The following is a 21,002-nucleotide window of genomic DNA, read 5'->3' as shown; positions in this document are numbered from 1 at the left end:
CCCCCTCCCCCCCCGCCTCGCCACGCATGCGCCGCGTCTTACCGCGCCTCGCCGTGCTTCCTCACTGCCCCTCGAACTCTGGGTTCTTTTTGAGGATGACCACGCCCTCGAGCACCGAGGTGAGCGGCAGGTACTCGTCCGTCGCGAGCTCGGCACGCTCGCCGATGGCCAGCAGCACGGGCGTGGTGTGCGTCTGGAAGCCCGTGATCGTCTTCGGCCTAAACAAGGAGTCGAGCCGCCGTAAGAAAGGAGTCGCGGCGCCGGACCGCCTGGTCTGGTTTAGCCGAGCACCGCCCCGCGAGCCCGACGACGTCGACGGCCGTCCCCACGCGGACGGTGACGGGCAGCGGGTTGAGGTCCGCGTCCACCTCCCCTGGACGTTCTGCGGCCCCTACTCTGACCGCCCCACCCACGCCTCTCAACACGAGACGGCTGGGACGGGCCGCACCTCTCGACTCTCTGTCCTTCTATGTCGGGCAGTCCTCGACCGGCATTAGGTGTGCGCGGAGCAACGACAAGCAGACCACCGACGGCGCCACGTTTAAATTCACCAAGTCTGACAACGTGTTCACCAGTCCGCGCGACGACTAATGCTTCGTGCGGGCGCAGAGCACCGCCACCGTTGGGGTGGACGGCTATTACAGGTGCACGGTCACTCTGGACGGCGCGGCCGACTCTCCGAAATCGATCCAGATCCCGGTCCACGTCGTCCCCAAGCCGCAGCCACCGATAGGCACTTGTGAGTTGCACTACTCCGGCTCCCACGAAGTCGGCGAGGAGACCTGCTGGGCGACGTTCACCCCAAATGAGCTCGGCATCACAGATGGGTCGAGTAAGGTTGTCATGAAGTTCCAAGAGTACACCTCTTACGGCTTCGATGACCGAGACTCTGAGCAGATCTTGGGAGGACAACACCCTACCATCAAGTACACCCCGGAGCACAAATTTCACATGCCAGGCACGCCTCGCGCCAAGCCTCGGCGCCTCCCTTCCCGGTGATGGGCCGGCGTCTGGCTCGCCATTTACGGGCCCAGGGCCGCCAGCACCGACCTCATTGGCAGGCTCCTCTCCTTCGCCGCCAACGCCCATGACGCTGGTCTCCAGGTCCACAGTCGGAATTAGCCCGAGCAGCGCCTCGGCTGCGTCAATGTGGCGGTTGCGTTCCGCCTCGTCTACAATCATCTCGGCCGCGGCACGGAGGAGTATGGACGGGCCGGAGGCATCGTCGTCTTCGTCGTCGAGCGTTGCCTCCGTCGCGGCCGGGGCGACCGGGGCCTGGGCCGGGGCCGCTTCTTCGAACATGGTCAGACCATGTGCCGATCACGGATGGAACATAGGTTCGAGTATGGTCGGAACATGGGCTGATCACGAAAGGATCAAGGTCCGGAAATAGGGCCGTCACCACGGGCCCCATCTGTTCCGACCGTGATCGGACCATGATCCGACCATGATCAAAGTGATGACGGTCTGAACAGGACGGCACTCACGTATGGTCGCCTCTGTGTGTCCTGTGAGTGTCCTGGCAAGCTCCGTCGAGGCCGCATGTACATGGCATCGTACGCGCCAGTCACCGACTCGGAAGCACTCGAAGCGCTAATCGCCACCGGCGAGGCCATCGACCTGCGGCTGCGCCGGAAGCAGGCTGGTTTGCCGTCGTGCGAGCGGATGAGGGTTGGCCGTGGGCACGGCGGGAGCACATACGGCGTCCACGTGCTCTGCCATGCAGAGTACGAGGCCGGCGCGTGCACAGTTGTGAGCTACGGGGTGGAGCGTAACTACTGGTTCGAGCTCGAGCTCGCCAACCGGACGGGATGCCGCGTGGTGGCGTGCGATCCAACGGTGCGCCACCCGCCGCGCCTCGGCCCGAACGTCTTCTTCAAGCCCTGGGCGGCGCCGGCGAGCACGCCTCGCCTGATGTGCGGGCCGGGCGCCTCGCCTCGCATGCGGCCGAACTGCAGCCTCGCTGCACTGCTGCCGGAGCCGCGGATTGGTGCGGGCTGGCGGACTGTTGGTCCGTCCTTCCTGACTCGGCTCGCGACCGCTGAGAGGTTCGCCGAGCTTAGAGAGCTGGCAGAGATCTGCACCAGCCGCGATCTAGCCGCGATCTGGCTGCAATATGTCCGCGATCTGTGATCGGGCTGCAATCTGGTCGCGATCTGTGATCTTGCCGAGATATAGACGACATCTAGCCAGGAGGTCTAGCCGAGAGAGGCTAGCGGCTGCGAGAGACTCACCGACATCATGTCCCTTGCTTCGTTGGCCGTCTCGGAGCCCTCTCGAAAGCGTCCCAGAGCCTCACAGCCCCCTCCCGTAGGTTCGCGGACGAGGCGGTCTTCTCCCGCAATCTCGAGGTGTTGATACGCGGGGGCGATCGCCCGTCCCACCGCGAGGCATGTCCAGGACACGTCCAGGTCATGTCCGAGACATGTCTTTTAGGCGATCGCCCATCCCACCGCTTGCGCCCGCCTGGCAGCGCTGAGCTCCGCAGAGCGGTCGGGCCGACGGAGGCTGTCGGGAGGAGGGTGACGGGAGGAGGCCGCGGCGGCGGCGTCGATGCGCCGGCGGCGCCACTGGCAGTGCTCAAGATGGACTGCGAGGAGGCTGTGAACAGCGTCTCTTCACACCTCTAGCTGTGAATAGGCAGTGCTCAAGATGGATTGCGAGGGCTGCGAGTACTCGCTGTACGCCGACACGGTGGCCCACAACCCGCTCTTCTTCGCCACCGTCGACCAGTTCGCCCTCGAGGTCCACCTCCCTAGAAGCGGAATACGTACTCTTGTATCCCAACCAGCGCCCGAGAGGACACGTATTCCGCTGTGTTCACCCGTATTCCGCTGTAATTCCTATTCATCGTGTTCACGCGGTGCTCTGAATACGCTGCACAATACCGTCTTCCCGCCCTCATGTCGGCGTATTCAGCACGTAGGTCCACCTCTCTCTCAAGTGGGCGCCAGACAATGCGACGTTCCTGGGGTACGGCCGCCTGCTTGCACTGCTACGCCGCTCCGGTCGCTGCCGGCTGTGTGGCTCCTCCGCCCTCGTCGAATGCGCCTCTTCACAGAAGACGACGCGTGAACAGGCCACCAGCTGTACGATGCCTCCGCCGATTGGTGCTCGGGCGGCGAGCAGATGGGTGAGATTCCGCCGAGATGCCCGGCTTAGAGCTCCGAGAGATGCAGCCTCCTAGACGCTCCGACGTGGAGCGCTTGGGGCATTGCTGGGTGCCCAAGAGATTGCGAGAAGAAGGTGAATGCTTGCGGCTCGCCGAGTTGACAGTGACCGGCCCGCCCCTACAGGCTTGCTGCCACTAGTACGTGGCTCTGGCTACTTTCGCCGCCGACGAGGCCTTAGGCTCTTGCGCCCTTTTTCGCGCACTGACTCGTCTCTCACACAACGCATCTACACGCTCTAGGCCACTGCGAAAACTTGCTCTTTGCGCGCGGGAGACGCGGCCGCGAGGCCTAATCTGGCGGTCCATCTAAGGTAAGGTAAGGTAAGGTAAACGTCTGCTGGCATTGCGGCACCTCACCCCGCCTCCCACGCGAACGCGTGCGCCATCCGCGGCCCTCGCCCTCTGGGGGGGCGCGGGGGCCCTAGAGGGTACCCATGCGGGGGGGAGATGGGGTCCCACGGCCCGCCGCAGGCGCCGATTTTTCGAGATTTTTTTCTTTTTTCGCGCGATTTTTTACTTGTTCATGGGAATTCGGCGTATTGCGGCCATGCTATCACGCCTTGCGACAGCCTGTCGGCGCTGCTGACCGTGCCCTGCTGCACAATTGATCACCTGCATAGCTCGCGGCCTTAGTATCAAGCATTCAGTGACGACCTGTCTGATCGTACGGCCAGTAGGAAGGTGTCCTTCCAACGTGTGCACGCTTCTGGCGCAATCAATGCGCGTCGCCTCGGATTGGCTGCTGGCACTCTCGAGGCTATGCCTACGCACGCTCGCGCGCATGGGCAGTCAAGAGGGACCACGCACCTTCTCAGGACAGCGCCGGTACCTCTCTCTTGGAACGGCAAACTTGGTGGTCTCGTGTCACCAATGTGGGACCAGTGCGGCATCGCGCCATCGACAGCTCTGAACTGCGCCTCACCACCGACCGGGAAGGCCGCCAAGTGGGCCAGCACAGGTCGCACATTGTGGCAGCAGTCAGCAGTGCATGTCTGATAGCTAGAGCAGCAGCGTCATGGTCGCAGGGTCGGATCGTGTCAAGCCTCTCGCCCGGCCGGCCGCGTGCAGACGTCGGCCTGTCTGCTGTCTGGGGTGATCTGTCGGCGGTCAGTACGACCGATCAGGTCGGAGGTTTCTGATGGTTGGAGGGTCTATCTGTATGTACTCCTCGAGATCTCTCCAAATATGCCCTCTAATCAACCGTAATGATTCGGGAAGTTGGTGCTAACGGAGACTAACGGAGCCGGGGCCCCGTTTCCGCACTGCGGCGCGGCGCACGGTGCCTCCGGGGGCCCCCGCGCCCCCCCAGAGCCCTCGCCACTCTTTTGCACGGGACGGAGAGGATGCTTTGCACTCTGGTTCCGTGCTATAGAGCCTACTGTATCGTACTTGATGCAGAGCTTTCCGACGTCATTGTGTTTGCCGCTCCGCGCTCGACGCCCGCCGCCGCGCGCGCGCCCGCGCGCCACCCCTTTTGCGCAGCAACACCTTAAATTTCATGGCCCTCCAAATTCGGGTCGGAGCGTAGGGCGTAGCGGAGTGGGCCCCGAGTTTGAAAACGGCGACGGACGCTTGCGTCCTAGCCGCCAACAACGCCTCCCCGGCGCAGAGGCCCGCCCGCTCCTTTTTCGGCAGTCAGCCATCCTTGTCGGACAGCGAGTCGGTGGCACAACACACACATGACGGAGGCCTCGGTGGCCTTCGAGCGCGCCCTGCGCTCCCTAGAGGAGGAGGACCTGTCCGCGTCCATCTCTCACCTCAGGCGGGCCAGGCGACTCAGCCCGTCCACCGCGCTGTACGCCGACGCGCTCAAGCGAATGGACGAGGCCGGCCTGACAAAGTCTCCGCGCGGACCACGAGCCTCCAAGAGCCGCTCCTACCTCAGTGGCTTCCGGCAGCGGCTCCTTCCTCGCCGACGCGAGCGCGACGCCTCCGACAACGATGAGAGGCGGCGAAAGGTCGAGCGAGCGAGGGCGGTGCTGGAGGCTGCCGCGGCCGCCGCCCGCCGCTCGGACTCGCGCACCTCGCACGCGCGCGCCGAGGCGGCGGCGAAGCTGGAGCGGTCCGCTCGCGCCGCGCTCGAGGAGGCGCGCGAGCAGGCGCGCGGGGCTGCCAACGCAGAGGCGGCGGCAAGCTGGTACGTTCGAGCAATGCGGAGCACGAGCATCAGCAGCGAGAGGGTGCGGATGCTGAGCCGCGCTGTGGCCCTGCAGCCCGGGAACGCCACCTACGCCGCCGCGCTCGCAGCCGCGCGCCTCGCCGCGGAGGCCGAGGCCGAGGTGGAGGTTGTCAGGCCCAGGTCGGCAGGGGCGGCGGCGAGGGCGGCGGCAGGGGCGGCGGCGGGGCCTGGGGCGGACGCGGCACGCCCAAAAGACACGGAGGCGGCGGGTGGGCGTGCTTCGGCAGCCTGGGTGGAGGGTAACGCCGTGTCCACCGCGCTCGTCGCCGCCTTTGCCGCCTTTGCCGCCGCCCTCGCCCATCTGTGGGCCATGCTCACGGCCGGGCTGCTCTGGCTGGCGGCGCAGGCGGCGGCAGCACCGCGGGCGGTGTGGGGAGAGACGCGCCGCAGCGGGGCGGGCGATGGGCGCGAGCCCGCGGCGCCGCAGCAGACGCCAGAGGACACGCAGCTGGCTCAGCTGATGAGAGCAGTGCTGCGCGCGGAGACACACTACACGGTGCTCTCGCTGCCGCGCACGGCGAGCGAGGAGGAGGTCCGAAAGGCGTTCCGAAAGCTAGCACGTAAGCTCCACCCCGACAAGAATGGCGAGGCGCTGGCAGAGGAGTCGTTCAAGCGACTCCAGGAGGCGCACGCGGTGCTCTCGGACCCTCGGAAGCGACGGACGTATGATCTCACCTTGCGGGGCACGAGGTAACCTCCTGCGGCTGCGCCGCCCCGGCCGCCGCGGCCCACCAAGCGCATGATGTGCGTGTGAACACGGTCGAGGCGACCGAGTCCGAGAGAGGCTCGTCGTGGACTGAAGAGAAGAGTCCCCTAGAATCATTTATGAGAGAGACCACGCGCCGGACAAAAACTCCTCTCTGCGCCCTCCTCAGCGCTCAGGACCTCGGCGGCTCCTCACGTTTTGGACTCTAGTCTCTACGTAGCCTGGCCGGCGCCACTCGTCGCGGCCCTCCTCTCTCCATGCCTCTCTCGCACCCCGCCGCTCCTCGCCGGCTTGACCGCCCGCGGAGGCCGGTCGAGGATCGGCGGGAAGGGGTAGCCGATGCGGTCGAGGTCGGCGAGCCAAGCCTGGGCCAGCCGCACGTCGGAGAGGCCGACGATGCCGAGCTCGTACATGTGGACGTAGAGCTCCTCGAAGCGGCCGGGCAGCGTCCTCGCCGCCGGCTGCCAGCGGAGCAGCGCCCCGACCAGCGCGCCCGCCTGCTGATAGAGAGGCACCTCCGAGTTGAAGTCGGCGAGGTAGTTGTGCGCGTTGCGGAACTGGACCACCCACGGCGGCGAGAAGGCGAGCCGCAGCCCGACGTCCCAGAGCAGCCGCTGCGCGAAGTAGGCGCGCCAGATGTCGGTCACCCGCCCGTGCACGGAGCACGGGAGCAGGAGCGACCAGAGGGCGCGCTGCGCGTGCAGCGTCGCCTGGGCGTTGTACGGCATCATGCTGCCCTCGCGCAGAGTGATAGCGCGCGAGGAGGCGCCGCCGCCCGCCCGCGCTGCAGATGGCCTCGCCGCATGCGCCGCGCCGCCGCCGCCGCCGCCAGCGGCGGCGGCGGCACTGTGGAGCGGAGGCGGCGCGGCGCGCCCCTCCGCGCCGCTCAGCCGCCGACCGCCCCTGCTGGCCGCCGCCACCGCGCCCTGCCCGCCGCCCCCGCCCTGCTCGGCCAGCGAGCGGCCAGAGCCTTGCCGGCTCGGCGCGGGGCCGGTGCGCGGAGGCCGCGCCGCCTCGGGCGCCGCCTCGCCGGGCCTCCACGGAGAGGGGAGGGGCCGGCCTGCGAGCGCTGCGGACGAGGTTCCGGTGCCGGCGAGGGAGGGCTTGAAGGAGAGGGGCAGGTCCTGGGTGAGCCGGTAGATTCCGTCCACGTCGGGGTCGTGGTTCGCGAGGGACTGGAAGACGCCGATGCGGCGCGAGGGCCAGGCGCGCCTAGGGTGTTCTGGCCAGGGCAGGGTAAGAGTCAGGGCCAGGGTTTGGATGTGGCGCGAGGGCCGGGCGCGCCGGCGGAAGGCGGCGGACGTGGTTGCGTTGTCCTTGATGGACTCGAGCGGGAAGCCGCGCGGCCAGGTGCGCCAGGGGAGGTGCGCCTGCGACGCGGGTGGGCCGGGCTCGAGGGCCGGGCGTTAGAGGCGCGCCGGGCTCGGGTAATCTCGGGTAATCTCGGGTAATCTCGGGCGTTAGAGGCGCGCCGGGCTCGGGGGGGGGGGCGGCGGGGATCCGGGGTGCAGGCGGCTGGGTGCAGCGGTGGTGCGATGGTGGCGTGCGGTGTGATGGTGGAGCGCGGTGTGTGGTGGCGTGTGGGCGTGGCGGTGTGTGGTGGCGTGGCGGTGTGTGGGCGTGGCGGTGTGTGGTGGGCTGCGCGCCTTGCCCGGGAGGACGGCGAGGTGGTGGTAGAGGTTGTAGAGGCGCGCGGACGTGTACACCTCGTCGGCGAGCGCGTCGGGCGGCGGGATCGGGATCGCGCGCGGGCCCGGGAAGAGGAGCTCGTTGTCGTCGTCGGTGTCGTACACCCAGCGGGCGCCGTGCTGGATCGCATAGAGGAAGCCGAGGTTCTTGCGGCCAAAGTGGTTCCAGCGCAGCTCCGCCTTGGACTCGAAGGGGAGCGCCTCCTGCCAAGCCGAGAGAAGGCGGGCTGGGCAGCGGTGCGCGGGGCGAGCCGTGGAGCGGGGGGCGCGAAGCGAGGCCAGCGCCGCAGGGAGGAGATCCAAGCCGCAGGGAGGAGGTCCAAGCTGCCTGCATGGCTGGCGTCAGGTAGAGGACGCCAGAGAGGTTGTACTCGACGGGGCCCTTCTTGTCGCCCGCCACGACCACGCACCACGATGGTAGAGCGGCGAGCTGCCGCACCGTCTGTGTCGGCGGGAAGATCGAGGTGACCACCGCCCACTGCCTGCACTCCTTTGACGGCGCTCCCTTCTTGGCATCCGGCCTCGGCCGCCAGTCCGCGAAGCGCCGCGGACCCTGGTACGAACGCACCTTTACGGCGCGGAAGAGTGCACCCGACGACGATTCGCTGATGCCATTCGAGCCCCACGAGCCGCCGGTTTGGCCGGGCTGGGCGGGCAGCTGTCGCCACGCGAGGAAGGCCAGGACGAGCGCGCAGGCCGTGGCGAGCCCGGCGCCAGAGGCACAGCCGCGCGCGAAGCCCGGCTGCATCATGTAGTGCTTCGCTTCGGACAGGGAGGAGAGAGCGAGAAGGATCGGACTGGGACTAGGGGGCACTGCTGGATATGCGCGTTTGGCGTTGGCGTGGCTGGCCTACCCGTACTGTGACGCCTCCGGGTGACGCGGCGCGCGAGGTACTTCCAGCCTGCTGTGGGAACAGCTGACGCAGTCTCGCCGAGGCTCGCCCCAGCAGGTTGACTCGGCCAGACAAAAACCCCGAGAGGCGTGGGAGTACCTCGCCAGGGTTGCGGGCATTAAGGTTCTTCGGGCCAGTTGGGGGGGGGCAAACCCTGCCCGGCCCCTACGACCCCAGGTAAGGCCCAGGTGTGGCCTAGGGCATCAGAAGGGACCAAGAGGAGTCCAGTCTGAGCCATAGAGCCCATGTCTTTGCCCCCGAAGGTCGCGTTCAAACGCCCGGAACGGACGTTACAGTGGTGTCCGGCCGGCGCGATCACCGAGCTGTGACGCTCAGGGAAGCCCGATGAGGTACTGGTTTCTTTGCCCAGGGCTGGCCTACGGCCCGTGCTGGATCAGCTGAGCAAGGTTTGGGGAGAATCCCCCGGTCAGATCTTCAGATATTTTGACGGGTGACCGAAAATGGGCAAAAACGGGGTGATTTGGGCAAAAAAAAATCGGGGGCGCGAGCCGCCATCTTGGACTGTGAGGCGAGTATTTGCCACCGGGAGCTCGCCGCCGCCCCTACACCGCCGCCGCCGCCCTCCCGAGGCCAGATAATAGCCCAAGTCGAAGAGTGCGCCCCGCCCTCGGTATCTGGGTGGCAGGCGGGACTAGAGAGGCACGCCAGAGCACGGCCGGGGGCGCGAGCCGCCATCTTGGACTGTGAGGCGAGTATTTGCCACCGGGAGCTCGCCGCCGCCCCTACACCGCCGCGGCCGCCCTCCCGAGGCCAGATAATAGCCCAAGTCGAAGAGTGCGCCCCGCCCTCGGTATCTGGGTGGCAGGCGGGACTAGAGAGGCACGCCAGAGCACGGCCGGGGGCGCGAGCCGCCATCTTGGACTGTGAGGCGAGTATTTGCCACCGGGAGCTCGCCGCCGCCCCTACAGCTACACCGCCGCGGCCGCCCTCCCAATGCGTCGAGAATGATACTCTCGACTGCAAATACTCCCAATACTCGCCTGCTGAGAGAGTTCATCCCACCATCGGCACCGTATTCGCCCACAGCACGCCAGTGTGAAGTGAGTGTCAGAGTGTCGGAACTCGGTGGGAGCATCCGTCCTTATTCACGTTCACACTCGGCACTCGCTCGCGGAAAAGTGAAATTTCGTTTCACATGAAATGTGAAGTGAAAGTGAAAGTGAAATCGATTCGCTGTTTCCATGTGAAATCACGAACCCTGTGCGACACACACGCGCGCGCTGTCCTTCAGCCTGCGCTGATAGTACTCGTGCTCGGCTTCAAAGTTGTGGAAGCGTCTGCTGCCGGAGGCGTCGAGTGCTGATTGGTTGCCCCAGTAGTGAAAGGTCTTTTGGGGGCTGTCCTGAAAGCCAAAGAGCGACACCGAGCTGCAGAGCAAAAGCGCCGCGTGGACAGCGTAGAAGCCTGCCGACGGCAACTTGAACGCCTTTGATCTTTCCTTTGGCGCCGGCTTATCGACCAACGAGTCGGTGTGATGTACGTTGGATGTAGTCACCGCCCTGGCGCTGTGGTCCTCCATGGCGATCCGAAATACGTCGACGATCGCACCGCTGCGGTGCCGTTTGGCGAGTGATTCCGAGAGCTTGAACGCCTTTAGTTTGCCAAAGGGCGGCGGCACGACGCATTTGCTATTGTTCATCTGATTGAGCAGCGCGACCAGCCGCGCGTCGTTGTCCGGCACGGGCCCGCCCTTGACCCATTCGTCGCTATAGAAGAGGAGCGAGACGTTGTCGGCACAGGCCCGCAAACGCGCACGTGCAGCCCGCGTAGCATTCACGCGGATGGTGTTATTCACGCTGTCGGCGCCGGCAGACAGCTGACGACCGTTGTGGCTGTTGACGAGCTGCACTGCGGTCGTGCGGGCGCCCACGTCCGCCTTATGGCTAGACGCGTTCTGCGAAGTTCATACGAAACACGACCGGGGCTGCATCCACAACCGGGCCGCACTGTGACCCTATCATGGCCCCAGAACTCGCCACGACAGCACAGTGAGGCCTCACAGCAGTGCTGCCGAGCCGTGCAGTGGGCAGCACGGGCGAAAACGCGGGACCTGCAAAGGACAAGCTGCACCCAGCGTGCGGCAGAGCTCTCGAGCTGAGGGAGGTAACGCGGGTCTGGCTGACGCTGATCCGCTGATGGTTGCACTGGCGCACCGGGGCGAGAAGCAGGGCGAGCATAATACAATGGTTTACCGCGGGGTCTCGATGCCGTAGGGACGCGGCGCGGCACATACACCAACCTTCGCGAATGCCCGAACTAGTTTCACTCGGATTCACTCCTATGCACCTTCGGTGAGGGTACATTGGCGCGTAAAAGGAGAGTCACGGAATCGCGCGCGCCTCCACCAGGAAGGGCTACGCAGTATCCCTGACGGAGAGAAGAGAGAGGCACGCCACGAGTTGAGATGCAACAGCATTCCTCAGAGCGGGCTGTGGAGCCACCGACTCAGGTCTCCAGGTGGACGAGGCCGCTGTGGCAGGGCCGAGGCGACCGCAGAGCATCGCAGGCAAGCAGATGAGGCCATCGCCCATCGTGCACTGCTGCCAAGGACAGTCGCCAGCAACAGCAACAATGGCGCAGACGCACAGATCCTGCACGGAGAAGAAAGAACTGGTGCAGCCGAAGGGCTGGCGCAGTAGGAAGGAGAGCCTGGCGCGGCCAAGGACGAGGAGCGGCGTCATGGCCAGGTGAGCAGGAGAGAGCAGCGGAAGCCGCGCTCATCAGAGCAGCGAGCGGGCGGGAGCGCCCGACACACACGGAAGTTCAAACTTCCGTAAAAGATGAAGTAAAAGATGTCCACGGAGAGTCCGTGAAGGACGCAGAGGCAGAAGAAGAGGTAGGAGAGGAGAGGATCTCCGTGAGTCTCCTGCGGGAAACTAGTGGCCTATCACGAGTTAGGGCCCCTACCGCTGGCTCGTTGTGCGAGTATATGGGACACGATGTCTCAAATATGAGAGGTTTTGACTCCTACCGGCTCCTGACGCTATCCCTGGCAGCTCTAATGACCAGGATCAGTAGTGCTATGATAGAGGGTGCCCATACTAGCGCAGGAGCTGCCACACTCGCCCGGACCGGCTCCCTCTGGGGCCGGTTCCGCAGCCCGTGAGAGCCGACAGCGGGGCCGTGCCGCGGGTGCCTACTGCCGAGTGCCACAAACACTGCGCCGTCCCGCCATCACCTACAGGCTGTCTTGTGTGATGGTTGGGATGTCCAAACGCCACCATCTTGGCTCTTGCGACCTCAAACCCGCGAGCTGTATGGTGGTCCTGACGTCGACAGACGCCCGATGACCACGGTGAAGCTGAGCCGTAACGAGTCGACAAGTCTCGTCTGAGCCCGTGGCGGTCGCCGGCTGAGTCGCCGTGCACGGCCCGGTACCTCAGGCGTCACCTCCGCAGCCTCAGGTCTCAAACTCCACCACCTCCGCCAGGACGCCGTCGGTGGCACGCTCGGCGGCGACTTTGTTGCAGCCCCACAGCGAGCGCGGCGTCGAGCCCATTCGGTCTGGTCGGTTCGCGGCACTCCCTGGGTGCCAGGGAGTGCCGCCGACACGCGAGCGGTGCTTCCTGGCAGCGCGCGCCAGCTGTGGGGCTGCAACAAACTCTAGACACGCTTTTTGGGACATTTTCGACGCTTTTGGCCCATATACTCGCACAACAAGCCCGCTACCCCAATCGTTATCGGCGAATACTTTGTAGACGTGAATGTTTAGAGCTCGCCCGCTAGCCATTTTACGTACGGCTTTGCCTATGGGCTGGGGTGAACACTTGAACAACATTACGAGGCGGCCCACCCGTCGCCGATGCCGAGGCGAGGAGGGGCCGCGCCGCGGTTGGCGCTGCTGGGCAAGCAGCGGTCGAGCGTGACGGCGCACCTCCGCACAGGCGGCGCGTCGAGCTCCGCGTCCGCCGTCTCCAGGTCTGCCACCATCTGCACCGCCTCCTGCGCAGCCGAGGTGCGACGACGCTTGGGCGGCCGCTCGTCGCACCGCCTCGCGTTGTCTGCGGAGCTTCCGGCCGGTCCTCGGCTTAGCGCGCCCGGCGGCGCATGCGGGAGGGCCGCCTCGACCTCGAGTGCCTGAGCGACGGCACTCGCAAAGGGCGCGCGAAGGTGCTTCCACTTTGGCCGCCCAAAGTCCTTGCCCCAGCGCGTGGCGTCGAAGAGGCGCTCGTCCTCGCGGAGCGACTTGATGCAGCTCGCGCGCTCGAGTGTCGCCACGTTGCCCGTGCCGCAGAAGCGCACCCGCACCGACTCGCCCTCCTCCGCGCTGATGAGTGCAGGCCACCAAGGCGAGCCGCGTAGCTTGGCCCAGCACGGAGAGCCGGCAGCCAGGCCAGCGGAGCCCGTGCAGCCGGAGAGGTGCAAACGCAACCCCTCGGCCTGCGGCGGCACATCCTCCTCCTCCGCCGCCGCCGCTGCCTCCTCCGCCTACTCTGCCTCCATCGCCTCCATCTCCCTGGCCTCCACAGCCTCTTCCTCCTCCGTCTCCCCCGCCTCCGCCTCCCCCGCCGCCGCTGCTGCCCGCGCTGGCCCTCCCGCGCCTGCCGCCTCCGCCTGCCCGACCGCCCGCGCGTACGCCACCGCCGCCTCCACCGCCGTGTCGAAGTAGCCGAGGCCTACCAGCCTTCCGTCCACCCAGTGCTGCGCCGAGAAGCGGCCAGAGGGGCGCCGCGCTACTCCTTTGTAGCCGGTGCCGCCGCTGCTAGAGAGGTGCAGACGCAGCCCCTCCGCCTCAGTCGCCACCGTCGGAGGAGCCGGAGGCTGGTACTCGCCGACCGCACGCGCGTACGCCACCGCCGCCTCCACCGCCGTGTCGAACTTGCCGATGGAGCCCAGCCTTCCACCCACCCTGCGCTGCGCCTTGAAGCGGCCAGAGTGCTCGTACACGCCCTTGTAGCCGGTGGCGTTGCTGCTGGAGAGGTGCAGACGCAGCCCCTCCGCCTCTGTCACGAGCGGCGCGGCGGCGGAAACGGCCGCCGTGCCTGCGGCCTCCGCCGCCTCTTCCTCCTCCGGCGCCCCCTCTGCGCCCTCCTCCTCCTCCGCCGCCGCCGCCGCTGCCTCCTCCGCCTCCTCTGCCTCCATCGCCTCCATCTCCCTGGCCTCCACAGCCTCTTCCTCCTCCTCGCCGCCCTCCTCCTCGCCGCCTACTTCGTCGCCCTCCTCCGCCGGCACCGCCGCCGCGCCTGCCGCCTCCGCCTGCCCGACCGCCCGCGCGTACGCCACCGCCGCCTCCACCGCCGTGGCGAAGGAGCCCAAGTAGACCATCCTTCCACCCACCCTGCGCTGCGCCTTGAAGCGGCTCCTGTCCGCGCGCACGCCACTGTACCCGGTGCTGGTGCTGCTCGAGAGGTGCAGCTGCAGTCCCTCCGCCTCTGTCACGAGCGGCGCGGCGGGTGCAGCCTCCCTGTGCGGCGGAGGCGGCGGAGGCGGCGGCGAGGCGGTAAAACCTGCTGAGCCCGCCTCCGCCTCCTCCGCCCTCTCTCCCTTCTCCCCGCCTGCTGAGCCCTCCGCCTCCGCTTCCTCCGCCTGCTCCACCTCCATCCCCTCCGCCTCCGCGCCCTCCGCCGACCCTGCCTCCTCCGCGGCCCGCTCTGGCCCTCTCGCCTTTCCCGCCTTCGCCCGCGCGTACGCCACCGCCGCCTCCACCGCCGTGGCGAAGGAGCCCAAGTAGACCTGCCTTCCGCCCACCTTGTGCTGCACCTGGTAGCGGCCAGAGGGTAGCTTGCCCACGTTCTTGTAGCCGGTGCTGCTGCTGCTCGAGAGGTGCAGCCGCAGCCCCTCCGCCTCTGTCGCCACCGTCGGAGGAGCCGGAGGCTGGTACTCGCCGCCCGCCCGCGCGTACGCCACCGCCGCCTCCACCGCCGTGGCGAAGGAGCCCAAGTAGACCATCCTTCCACCCACCCTGCGCTGCGCCTTGAAGCGGCTCCTGTCCGCGCGCACGCCACTGTAGCCGGTGCTGGTGCTGCTCGAGAGGTGCAGCTGCAGTCCCTCCGCCTCTGTCACGAGCGGCGCGGCGGGTGCAGCCTCCCTGTGCGGCGGAGGCCCTGCTGAGCCCGCTGCCGCCTCCGCCTCCTCCACCTCCATCCCCTCCCCGCTCGCTCGCTCCTGCTCCTCCCACTCGCCCTCTCCCACCTCTCGCAGCATCTCGTGCAGCGAGACGTCCTCCAGCAACTCGCCGTCGTCGCACCGCACCGAGTACAGGCTCGACGCACCGTCAAAGCCCACGATCTCGCCCGGGTACAAGGCGCCGTCAGAGTACTGTACAGCGACGCGGCCTCCCACCTGGAAGTGGCTCTCCTCCTCGCCGCCACCGCTCCACCCGCCCTCCTCGCCGCCCTCCTCCTCGCCGCCTACTTCGTCGCCCTCCTCCGCCGCGCCTGCCGCCTCCGTCTGCCCGACCGCCCGCGCGTACGCCACCGCCGCCTCCACCGCCGTGTCGAAGTAGCCGAGGGAGACCTTTCGTCCGTTCACCTTGTGCTGCGCCTGGAAGCGGCTCCTGCGGCCAGAGGCGTGCTGGAACACGCACCTGTAGCCGGCGTTGCTGCTGCTCGAGAGGTGCAGCCGCAGCCCGTCCGCCTCCGTCGCCACCGTCGGAGGCTGGTACTCGCCGACCGCACGCGCCCACGCCACCGCCGCCTCCACCGCCGTGTTGAAGGTGCCGATGGAGAGCAGCCTTCCACCCACCCTGCGCTGCGCCTTGAAGCGGCTCCTGTCCGCGCGCACGCCCTTGTACCCGGTGCTGCTGCTGCTGGAGAGGTGCAAGCGTAGCCCCTCCGCCTCTGTCACGAGCGGCGCGGCGGGTGCAGCCTCCCTGTGCGGCGGAGGCGGCGGAGGCGGCGGCGAGGCGGTAAAACCTGCTGAGCCCGCCTCCGCCTCCGCCTCCTCCGCCGTCTCTCCCTCCGCGTCGTCCGCAACCCCTGCCGCCGCTGCCGCCCGCACTGGCCCTCCCGAGCTTGACGTCTCCGCCTGCCCCGCCACCCGCGCGTGTCCACCCGCCGCCTCCGCCGCCGCCCTGGCCCTGCCCGCACGACTGGTGGCGAAGCGCTGCAGCGCCTCGAGCAGCTCGTACTCCTCCTGTGCGAGCGGAGGCGAGGGGAGGGTGAGGCATAGCGGTCCCGAGGGGCGGTGCAGCGACGAGGCGGTGCTGACGGCGATGAGGCTGGGTGTGCGCACCAGATCCTCTTCATCCCCGTCCGCATGCCGGATGCGCCAAAGCGCGGGCTCGTCATCCGCGCCCGCCGGCAGGTAGAGCTGAACCACGGCATGGACGTGCCCGTGGCCCTTGAGGCGCCGCAGCACCCTAGCCCCAACGCGAGGCCCGTCGCTGAGCCAGTCCGACTCGACCGGAGAATGGCCGGCAGCCTCGGGAACAGCAGGCGTAAGCTCGGACAGGTTGATGCGGACGCTGCCGCCGCTGTGTGCCTGGGCAGCTGCAGGCGATGCCGCACTGATTACGGCTCTGCTGCTGTTTCGGCTGCTCGGCCACGCCCAGCGGCAGACGTGCATTCGCTTTCGCGCTCCACAATAGGGGCAGAGCGACCTGTCTGGGTGCAGCCCGCTAGACTCGGCCTGGTAGCGAAAGGACTTGGAGATGGACATGGCAGGTAGGTGCAACGGGAGAAGAGAGAGGGGGGGGGGGGGGCCGAGCCGCTCTGGCTGGCAGGTAGGTCGGGTAGGAGAAGAGAGGGCCCGATTTTCTTTTTGGCACACCGTCCCCCCCCTCCCCGAACAAGCTGGCGTCACCCGAACAAGCGCGCCGACACCGCCGCCTCGGGCGGGGCGGAAAGCGCGTCGGCCGCGGAGCGCAGGACGGACCGCTCGCACGCGCGGAGGCGGGAGCAGACGCAGTGCACCTCGGCACTGACGCCTTGCAGCCGAGACATGGTCGGAGCGAGGCCGAGGGCGGCCTCCCTGTCGGCGACCGCGGCGGCAGCCACCTGCCGCGCGCGCTCCATCACCGCCCGCCGCCCGCCGCCGCCCAGGAGAGCGGCGTGCAGCAGGCTCGGCCACGGGTCGCCCTCCTCGCCGCCCTCCTCCTCGCCGACCCGAGCCAGCGAGCGCCGCTCCGACTCGCTCGCGCCAACCACGCCGCCGAGCAGCGCCGCCGCCGCACGGTCGTCGTCCCCCGCGCCGCCCTCCGCGCCGCCCGCGTCCAGCGCGCCGACGGCGCGCCGCCACTCCGCCTCCGGCGCCAGCAGCAGCAAGGCCGCCCCCACCAGCCGAGCAGTGCCCTCGCCGCGCGGACCGAGCTCGAATGTGAGCTGGTCGACGCCGTCCCACGGGCTGGGCTCGACGGCGCCGCTCCGCTCGAGCGCACCGCTTCGCTCCCGCACCAGCCGGGAAGAACCGCCGCCCTCCTCCCCGCCGCCCTCCTCCCCGCCGCCACCGCTCGCGGCGTGCACGGCCCGCGCCAGCGCCCCGAGCGAGACCTGAACGACGTCGTCGCCGTCGCCGTCGTCGCTGTCGTCGCTGCCGCTCCCGTCCTCCTCCCCCTCTGCGGCGGGGGGCGGGGCGAAGCCGCACCTGTAGACGAGGTCCGCCTACCAAGTCCGCAGCGCCAGGCACGTCAGGTGGCGCGGCACGACTGCCATCCGAGGCACATCCGAGGCAGGCATGGCGAGGGCGTGCCGTGGCGCCGCCGTAGGCCTGGGTCAGCTCCTCGCCCGCGCGGATGCGCCTGCGGCAGGGAAGTGACACAGTGTGGCGACAGCGGCCTCCATGTCGAGAAGGCGGGCGTGGCGGGCGGCTGCTGCGATAGGGTCGGGCGGGGAGGCTGGTGTGGCGGACCTCGTCGCGACGCCCACCACCCACTTCGAGCCGCGCGGCTCAAAGGAGACGTTTGGCCGGCGCGCCCAGTTGAGCGTCGTGTTGAAGGGGGCGATGCAGCCGCCCCACCACGGGTTGGCGTGCGACGCGGCGAGCGCGCAGAGCTCCGCGTACCGCTCCGCGCCGCAGGCTTCCGCCACGGCCTGCGGGAGCGAGGCGTGCTCCTCGGCGAGCGCGCGGAGCTTGGCCTCGACGACGGGCTCGAGCTCCGTGCCGTCGAGCTGCCGCCGCTCCGACTCGCTCCACACCCACGGGCACCGCGCCGGCGTCAGCATCGCGAGGAACGGCGCCCAGTCGGCAGTGGCCTCGAGAAGCGCGAGGGCGAGGCGCCGCTGACAGTCGCCGTCCGTGCCGTCCGCGTCGGCGCCCGCGGAGGTTGCGCCGAGGCACGCGGCGCGCGGCACGCGGAAGAGCTCCTCGCCTCGCCGCAGAGGCTGGAGCGCGACACAGCCGTAGCCCGCCACCACGCCCTCCCTCGTTGTCGCGACGCGCGCGCTAGACCAGACGACGCCGCGGCTCTTGAGCCAGCGGGCAAGCGTGGCGGCCAGCGGGTCGCCGCCCGCAGCCTCGGTGGAAGGAGGCGGCCGCTGCTTGCGCTTCCTGCTCATAGCACGTGGAAAGACGAGAAACTCGCTCGCGAAAGAGGAACAAAACAAACCGCGCCGCGAGGAGAAAGAAAAAGATGCTGGTAAGGAATTCCGTAGAAAAAGAATTTCGCCCGCCAACTCCCACTCCCGCTCCTCCGCTCCTCCAAGGGATGGCCGCCACCGTGCACGCGCAGAACGCCTCGCACAAGATCGTGCAGGAGGCCGGCACTTTCAAGTCAAACACCAAAGTCTGCATCGACAGGCGTGCGCCGCCGCGGCGAGCGCGGCCTACCCGCCGCCTCCGAGAGCCGCGCTCTCCCCGCGCTAGGCTCATCGAGAAGGCGAACGACCTGGTGGACAGCCGGGCCGACCTGGGCGATGAGCGCACCCTCGCGATGCTCGACAAGTGCGAGGCGGTGCTGCGCGACCTGATCAGCTCGGAGGCCGCCGCGAATGCACGTGCGCGCGCTCCTGACGGTCCACGCCCGCCCCAATCGCTGCGCTGAGAGCGCCCGTCGCCGTCCCGCCCTCCAGTCGGAAGCGTCAACGACTACCTCTCCTCCGCCGCGCCGAGCGCGCCCGACGAGCTCGAGGCCGGCTTCAAGGAGCACCTCGAGAGCGCCGCCTCGCGGCAGCGGGCGGGAGGCAGCGGCGACAGGGGCGACGCCGCCTTCCGGGCGCACCCCGATGCGCGCCAGCTGGCGAGCCTGCGGGAGCGGATTGCCGGCGGTTCCGGCTCTGGCGACGACGACGATCCCGTCATGACGCAGCAGACGCTCAACTTCACTTGCCCCATCCTGCAGACGCGGATGAGCGACAAGGGCGAGCTGCGGCCGATGAGCGCGGCGCATCTGCCCGGCCACACCCCCCGCTGCGTCTTCTCGCACAAGGGCATCCACAGCTGGCTGGTTGGCAGCCGGCGCAGCCAGTGCCCCGTCTGCAAGACCCCCACCACCTTCAGCACCCTCAAGGAGTGCAAGTCGACGGCGCGCCAGATCCGGAGCAGCGCACACGCCGCCGACGATGACATGCCCGACGCCACGCCCGTCGACTGATGCGTCGGCTGGAGGCGTCGATCATCTCGGGCCTCCCAGCCCCGTAAAGGACGCCTCTGGAGGGCTCTCGGGCCTCGGATGGCGCGGCGGGGGGGTGACGCGGCTGGATGGCGGCGACGCCACGCCGTGGCGGGCTCTGGTGTATCGTTATCGAGCCGGCGCGCCGGCGGGGACGCGCAGGGGGTGGGTGTCGACTGGCGTATTGAGACGGCGCGTGTGCTGCTCTCTACCGGCTCGGTCAGAGCCGGGCCCCGAGCGCGCCTTGGAGCTCTTGCGGCGCGGCGCGCAACCCGCACGCCGCAGAGGCGTGTGATGGTGGGGGCTCAAAGCAACCACACACACACTACACACACGGTATGGCATACGGGAGTAATTTTTTCATGTGAACGTTCTTCTGGACGCCACAACACGTAGTCTCCCGGGACATGCGCAGCGAGGGGGTCGACACACCACAGATTATAGATTATAGATACAATGAATCTTCTCCGAAGACCGCGCCATCACGCCGTCGGAGGGGTCGAGGCACGCGGCTCCCGCGTCCCGGAACCGCCCGGTGGCGTGCGAACGGCGGGCGCGGCTGCCGTTGGCGGGACGCGGCCCCGTCCCCCTCCGCGGCCGGTCCGGCGGCGGTGGCTCCCCGGTGGCTCCCCGCGCGGAGCGGCTAGTCCGAGTCGTCGTTGTCGTAGTCGTGCTCCATGAAATCGACCTTGTACCGGAGGATGCCTCCCACCCCGCCAAACCCCTTGACAAACTGCGAGCCTGTCGCGGGGCGGGAGAGGGCTGCGTCAGGCCGCGCCCCCCGCGCTGGAGAGGGGCGGCGCAGGGCGGCGGCGGGCGGCGCGCCCTCTTGCGAGCGGTTTGTCACAAACTCGAGCGTCGCGCCAAAGTTTTTGTAGTTGGACGCGAACCACTCGACCAGCTGCACCTTGTCGACCACCTCGAGGTCGGCGCCCTCCTGCGCGGCGAATGCTAGGCGGCCCGTCAGAGCGAGGTGTGGCGGGCGGGAGGGCACCGAGCGGGCGGTGCCTTGGAGACGAAGTTGGACTTGTCGGCCTCCTGCTCGGGCGACATGTGCCTCACCTCCTCCTCCCCTGCACGCGAGCGGCGGCGGCGGGGTGACGGGCGCGCGGCTTGCGGGGGGAGGGGCGCGAGGCCGCCGCGCGCCACTGTTTGCGTCCTTGAGCGTGTACCGCAAGGTCGCCAGGTTCTCCCACACGATGAGGATCTGCACGGCGCCTAGAAGGTTCCTAGAAGGTTCCTGGCCTTCCTGAAGGTTCTCCCACACGATGAGGATCTGCACGGCGCCCATCTCGAGCCCCTTGAGCGTGTCGTCGATCCCAAAGCAAAACTTGCCCGTGTCCTGCGAGATCTGCTCAAAGTACTGCGAGATGAGCTTCTTCTCCTGCACGAACTTGACGTTGCCCAGCGTCTCGGCCGACAGCTCAATCGCCTGCCCGCACAAACGAAGGAACGCCTCACCGCGGCAGCATGCCGCGACCGCGCCGCCCCCCGTCTGCACGGCTATCTGCGCACGGCTGGGAACTCAACCCGCCTGTGCCCTCTCTGTAGGGAGTGCCTCCTCACCCCTCGACTACCTCGCGACTGCCCAGCTCGCGCCTGGTTGAAGCCGTTCTCTCCGCCGTACGACACGTCCACCGTCTTGAGCACCTTCGCGGCAGAGGGAGGCGGCAGAGGGAGGCGGCAGAGGTAGGCGGCAGAGGGAGGCGGCAGAGGGAGGCGGCAGAGGGAGGCGGCAGAGGGAGGCGGCAGAGGTAGGCGGCAGAGGGAGGCGGCAGAGGGAGGCGGCAGAGGGAGGCGGTAGAGGGAGGCGGCAGAGGGAGGCGGGCCGACAGGTGGCGCGGGCCGGGGGAGGCG

At 68.3% G+C, this 21,002-nt stretch overlaps 7 protein-coding genes across 7 annotated transcripts in view; 2 read left to right on the top strand and 5 right to left on the bottom strand.

Annotated features, from left to right (window-relative positions):
- Positions 1-5,788: 5,788 nt before the first annotated feature.
- On the top strand, positions 5,789-6,192 carry EMIHUDRAFT_351367 (hypothetical protein). The gene has a single exon (XM_005793808.1). It carries the CDS (start codon positions 5,812-5,814, stop codon positions 6,043-6,045), a length of 234 nt encoding a protein of 77 aa, XP_005793865.1. The 5' UTR covers positions 5,789-5,811; the 3' UTR covers positions 6,046-6,192.
- Positions 6,193-6,269: 77 nt separating this feature from the next.
- On the bottom strand, positions 6,270-8,496 carry EMIHUDRAFT_199815 (hypothetical protein; the record flags this gene model as incomplete). Its single annotated transcript, XM_005793807.1, has 5 exons — positions 6,270-6,794; positions 7,209-7,269; positions 7,360-7,427; positions 7,764-7,949; positions 8,101-8,496. 5 exons carry the CDS (start codon positions 8,494-8,496, stop codon positions 6,270-6,272), a joined length of 1,236 nt encoding a protein of 411 aa, XP_005793864.1.
- Positions 8,497-9,848: 1,352 nt separating this feature from the next.
- On the bottom strand, positions 9,849-11,340 carry EMIHUDRAFT_199814 (hypothetical protein; the record flags this gene model as incomplete). The annotated part of the gene is made up of 3 exons (XM_005793806.1): positions 9,849-10,553; positions 10,813-10,859; positions 11,151-11,340. The coding sequence occupies 3 exons, from the start codon at positions 11,338-11,340 to the stop codon at positions 9,849-9,851; spliced, it is 942 nt and encodes a 313-aa protein (XP_005793863.1).
- Positions 11,341-12,280: 940 nt separating this feature from the next.
- EMIHUDRAFT_448797 (hypothetical protein) lies at positions 12,281-16,258 on the bottom strand (the record flags this gene model as incomplete). The annotated part of the gene is made up of 9 exons (XM_005793805.1): positions 12,281-13,039; positions 13,280-13,600; positions 13,937-14,059; positions 14,360-14,687; positions 14,847-14,941; positions 15,131-15,438; positions 15,688-15,733; positions 15,833-16,081; positions 16,160-16,258. The coding sequence occupies 9 exons, from the start codon at positions 16,256-16,258 to the stop codon at positions 12,437-12,439; spliced, it is 2,172 nt and encodes a 723-aa protein (XP_005793862.1). The 3' UTR covers positions 12,281-12,436.
- A 75-nt stretch (positions 16,259-16,333) lies between these two features.
- Positions 16,334-18,107, bottom strand: EMIHUDRAFT_448796 (hypothetical protein). The gene is made up of 4 exons (XM_005793804.1): positions 17,447-18,107; positions 17,204-17,336; positions 16,876-17,028; positions 16,334-16,596 (listed from the first exon to the last, which is right to left on the bottom strand). The coding sequence occupies exons 1-4, from the start codon at positions 18,091-18,093 to the stop codon at positions 16,399-16,401; spliced, it is 1,131 nt and encodes a 376-aa protein (XP_005793861.1). The 5' UTR covers positions 18,094-18,107; the 3' UTR covers positions 16,334-16,398.
- Positions 18,108-18,210: 103 nt separating this feature from the next.
- On the top strand, positions 18,211-19,529 carry EMIHUDRAFT_433363 (hypothetical protein). Its single transcript, XM_005793803.1, has 3 exons — positions 18,211-18,334; positions 18,401-18,531; positions 18,607-19,529. Exons 1-3 carry the CDS (start codon positions 18,243-18,245, stop codon positions 19,125-19,127), a joined length of 744 nt encoding a protein of 247 aa, XP_005793860.1. The 5' UTR covers positions 18,211-18,242; the 3' UTR covers positions 19,128-19,529.
- EMIHUDRAFT_420741 (hypothetical protein) overlaps positions 19,487-21,002 on the bottom strand; it is a 2,791-nt gene continuing 1,275 nt past the window's right edge. The window contains exons 4-9 of the mRNA XM_005793802.1: positions 20,723-20,795; positions 20,428-20,577; positions 20,292-20,352; positions 20,154-20,218; positions 19,971-20,082; positions 19,487-19,886 (exon numbers count right to left, since the gene is read on the bottom strand). Of these exons, the coding sequence (XP_005793859.1) occupies positions 19,789-19,886; positions 19,971-20,082; positions 20,154-20,218; positions 20,292-20,352; positions 20,428-20,577; positions 20,723-20,795 (559 nt within the window). The 3' untranslated portion in view covers positions 19,487-19,788. The remainder of the gene's footprint in view (positions 19,887-19,970; positions 20,083-20,153; positions 20,219-20,291; positions 20,353-20,427; positions 20,578-20,722; positions 20,796-21,002) is intronic.

This window comes from Emiliania huxleyi, assembly GCF_000372725.1.
Source record: "Emiliania huxleyi CCMP1516 unplaced genomic scaffold EMIHUscaffold_10, whole genome shotgun sequence".
In the NCBI taxonomy this organism is placed as follows: domain Eukaryota; phylum Haptophyta; order Isochrysidales; family Noelaerhabdaceae; genus Emiliania; species Emiliania huxleyi.
This window is presented reverse-complemented; position numbering and strand designations above follow the sequence as displayed.

What these genes read in the sequence shown, in the direction of transcription:
- EMIHUDRAFT_351367 (XM_005793808.1), top strand. Translation starts at nt 5,812, where the DNA reads ATGAGAGCAGTGCTGCGCGCGGAGACACACTACACGGTGCTCTCGCTG.
- EMIHUDRAFT_448796 (XM_005793804.1), bottom strand. Translation starts at nt 18,093, where the DNA reads ATGAGCAGGAAGCGCAAGCAGCGGCCGCCTCCTTCCACCGAGGCTGCG. An exon ending in TGCCTGGCGCTGCGGACTTG is followed by an intron (nt 17,029 to 17,203) that starts GTAGGCGGACCT and finishes GGCGGGGAGGAG; the next exon opens with GGCGGCGGGGAGGAGGGCGG. An exon ending in GCGAGGGCACTGCTCGGCTG is followed by an intron (nt 16,597 to 16,875) that starts GTGGGGGCGGCC and finishes CGCGCGCGGCAG; the next exon opens with GTGGCTGCCGCCGCGGTCGC.
- EMIHUDRAFT_433363 (XM_005793803.1), top strand. Translation starts at nt 18,243, where the DNA reads ATGGCCGCCACCGTGCACGCGCAGAACGCCTCGCACAAGATCGTGCAG. An exon ending in ACCAAAGTCTGCATCGACAG is followed by an intron (nt 18,335 to 18,400) that starts GCGTGCGCCGCC and finishes TCCCCGCGCTAG; the next exon opens with GCTCATCGAGAAGGCGAACG. An exon ending in GGAGGCCGCCGCGAATGCAC is followed by an intron (nt 18,532 to 18,606) that starts GTGCGCGCGCTC and finishes CCCGCCCTCCAG; the next exon opens with TCGGAAGCGTCAACGACTAC.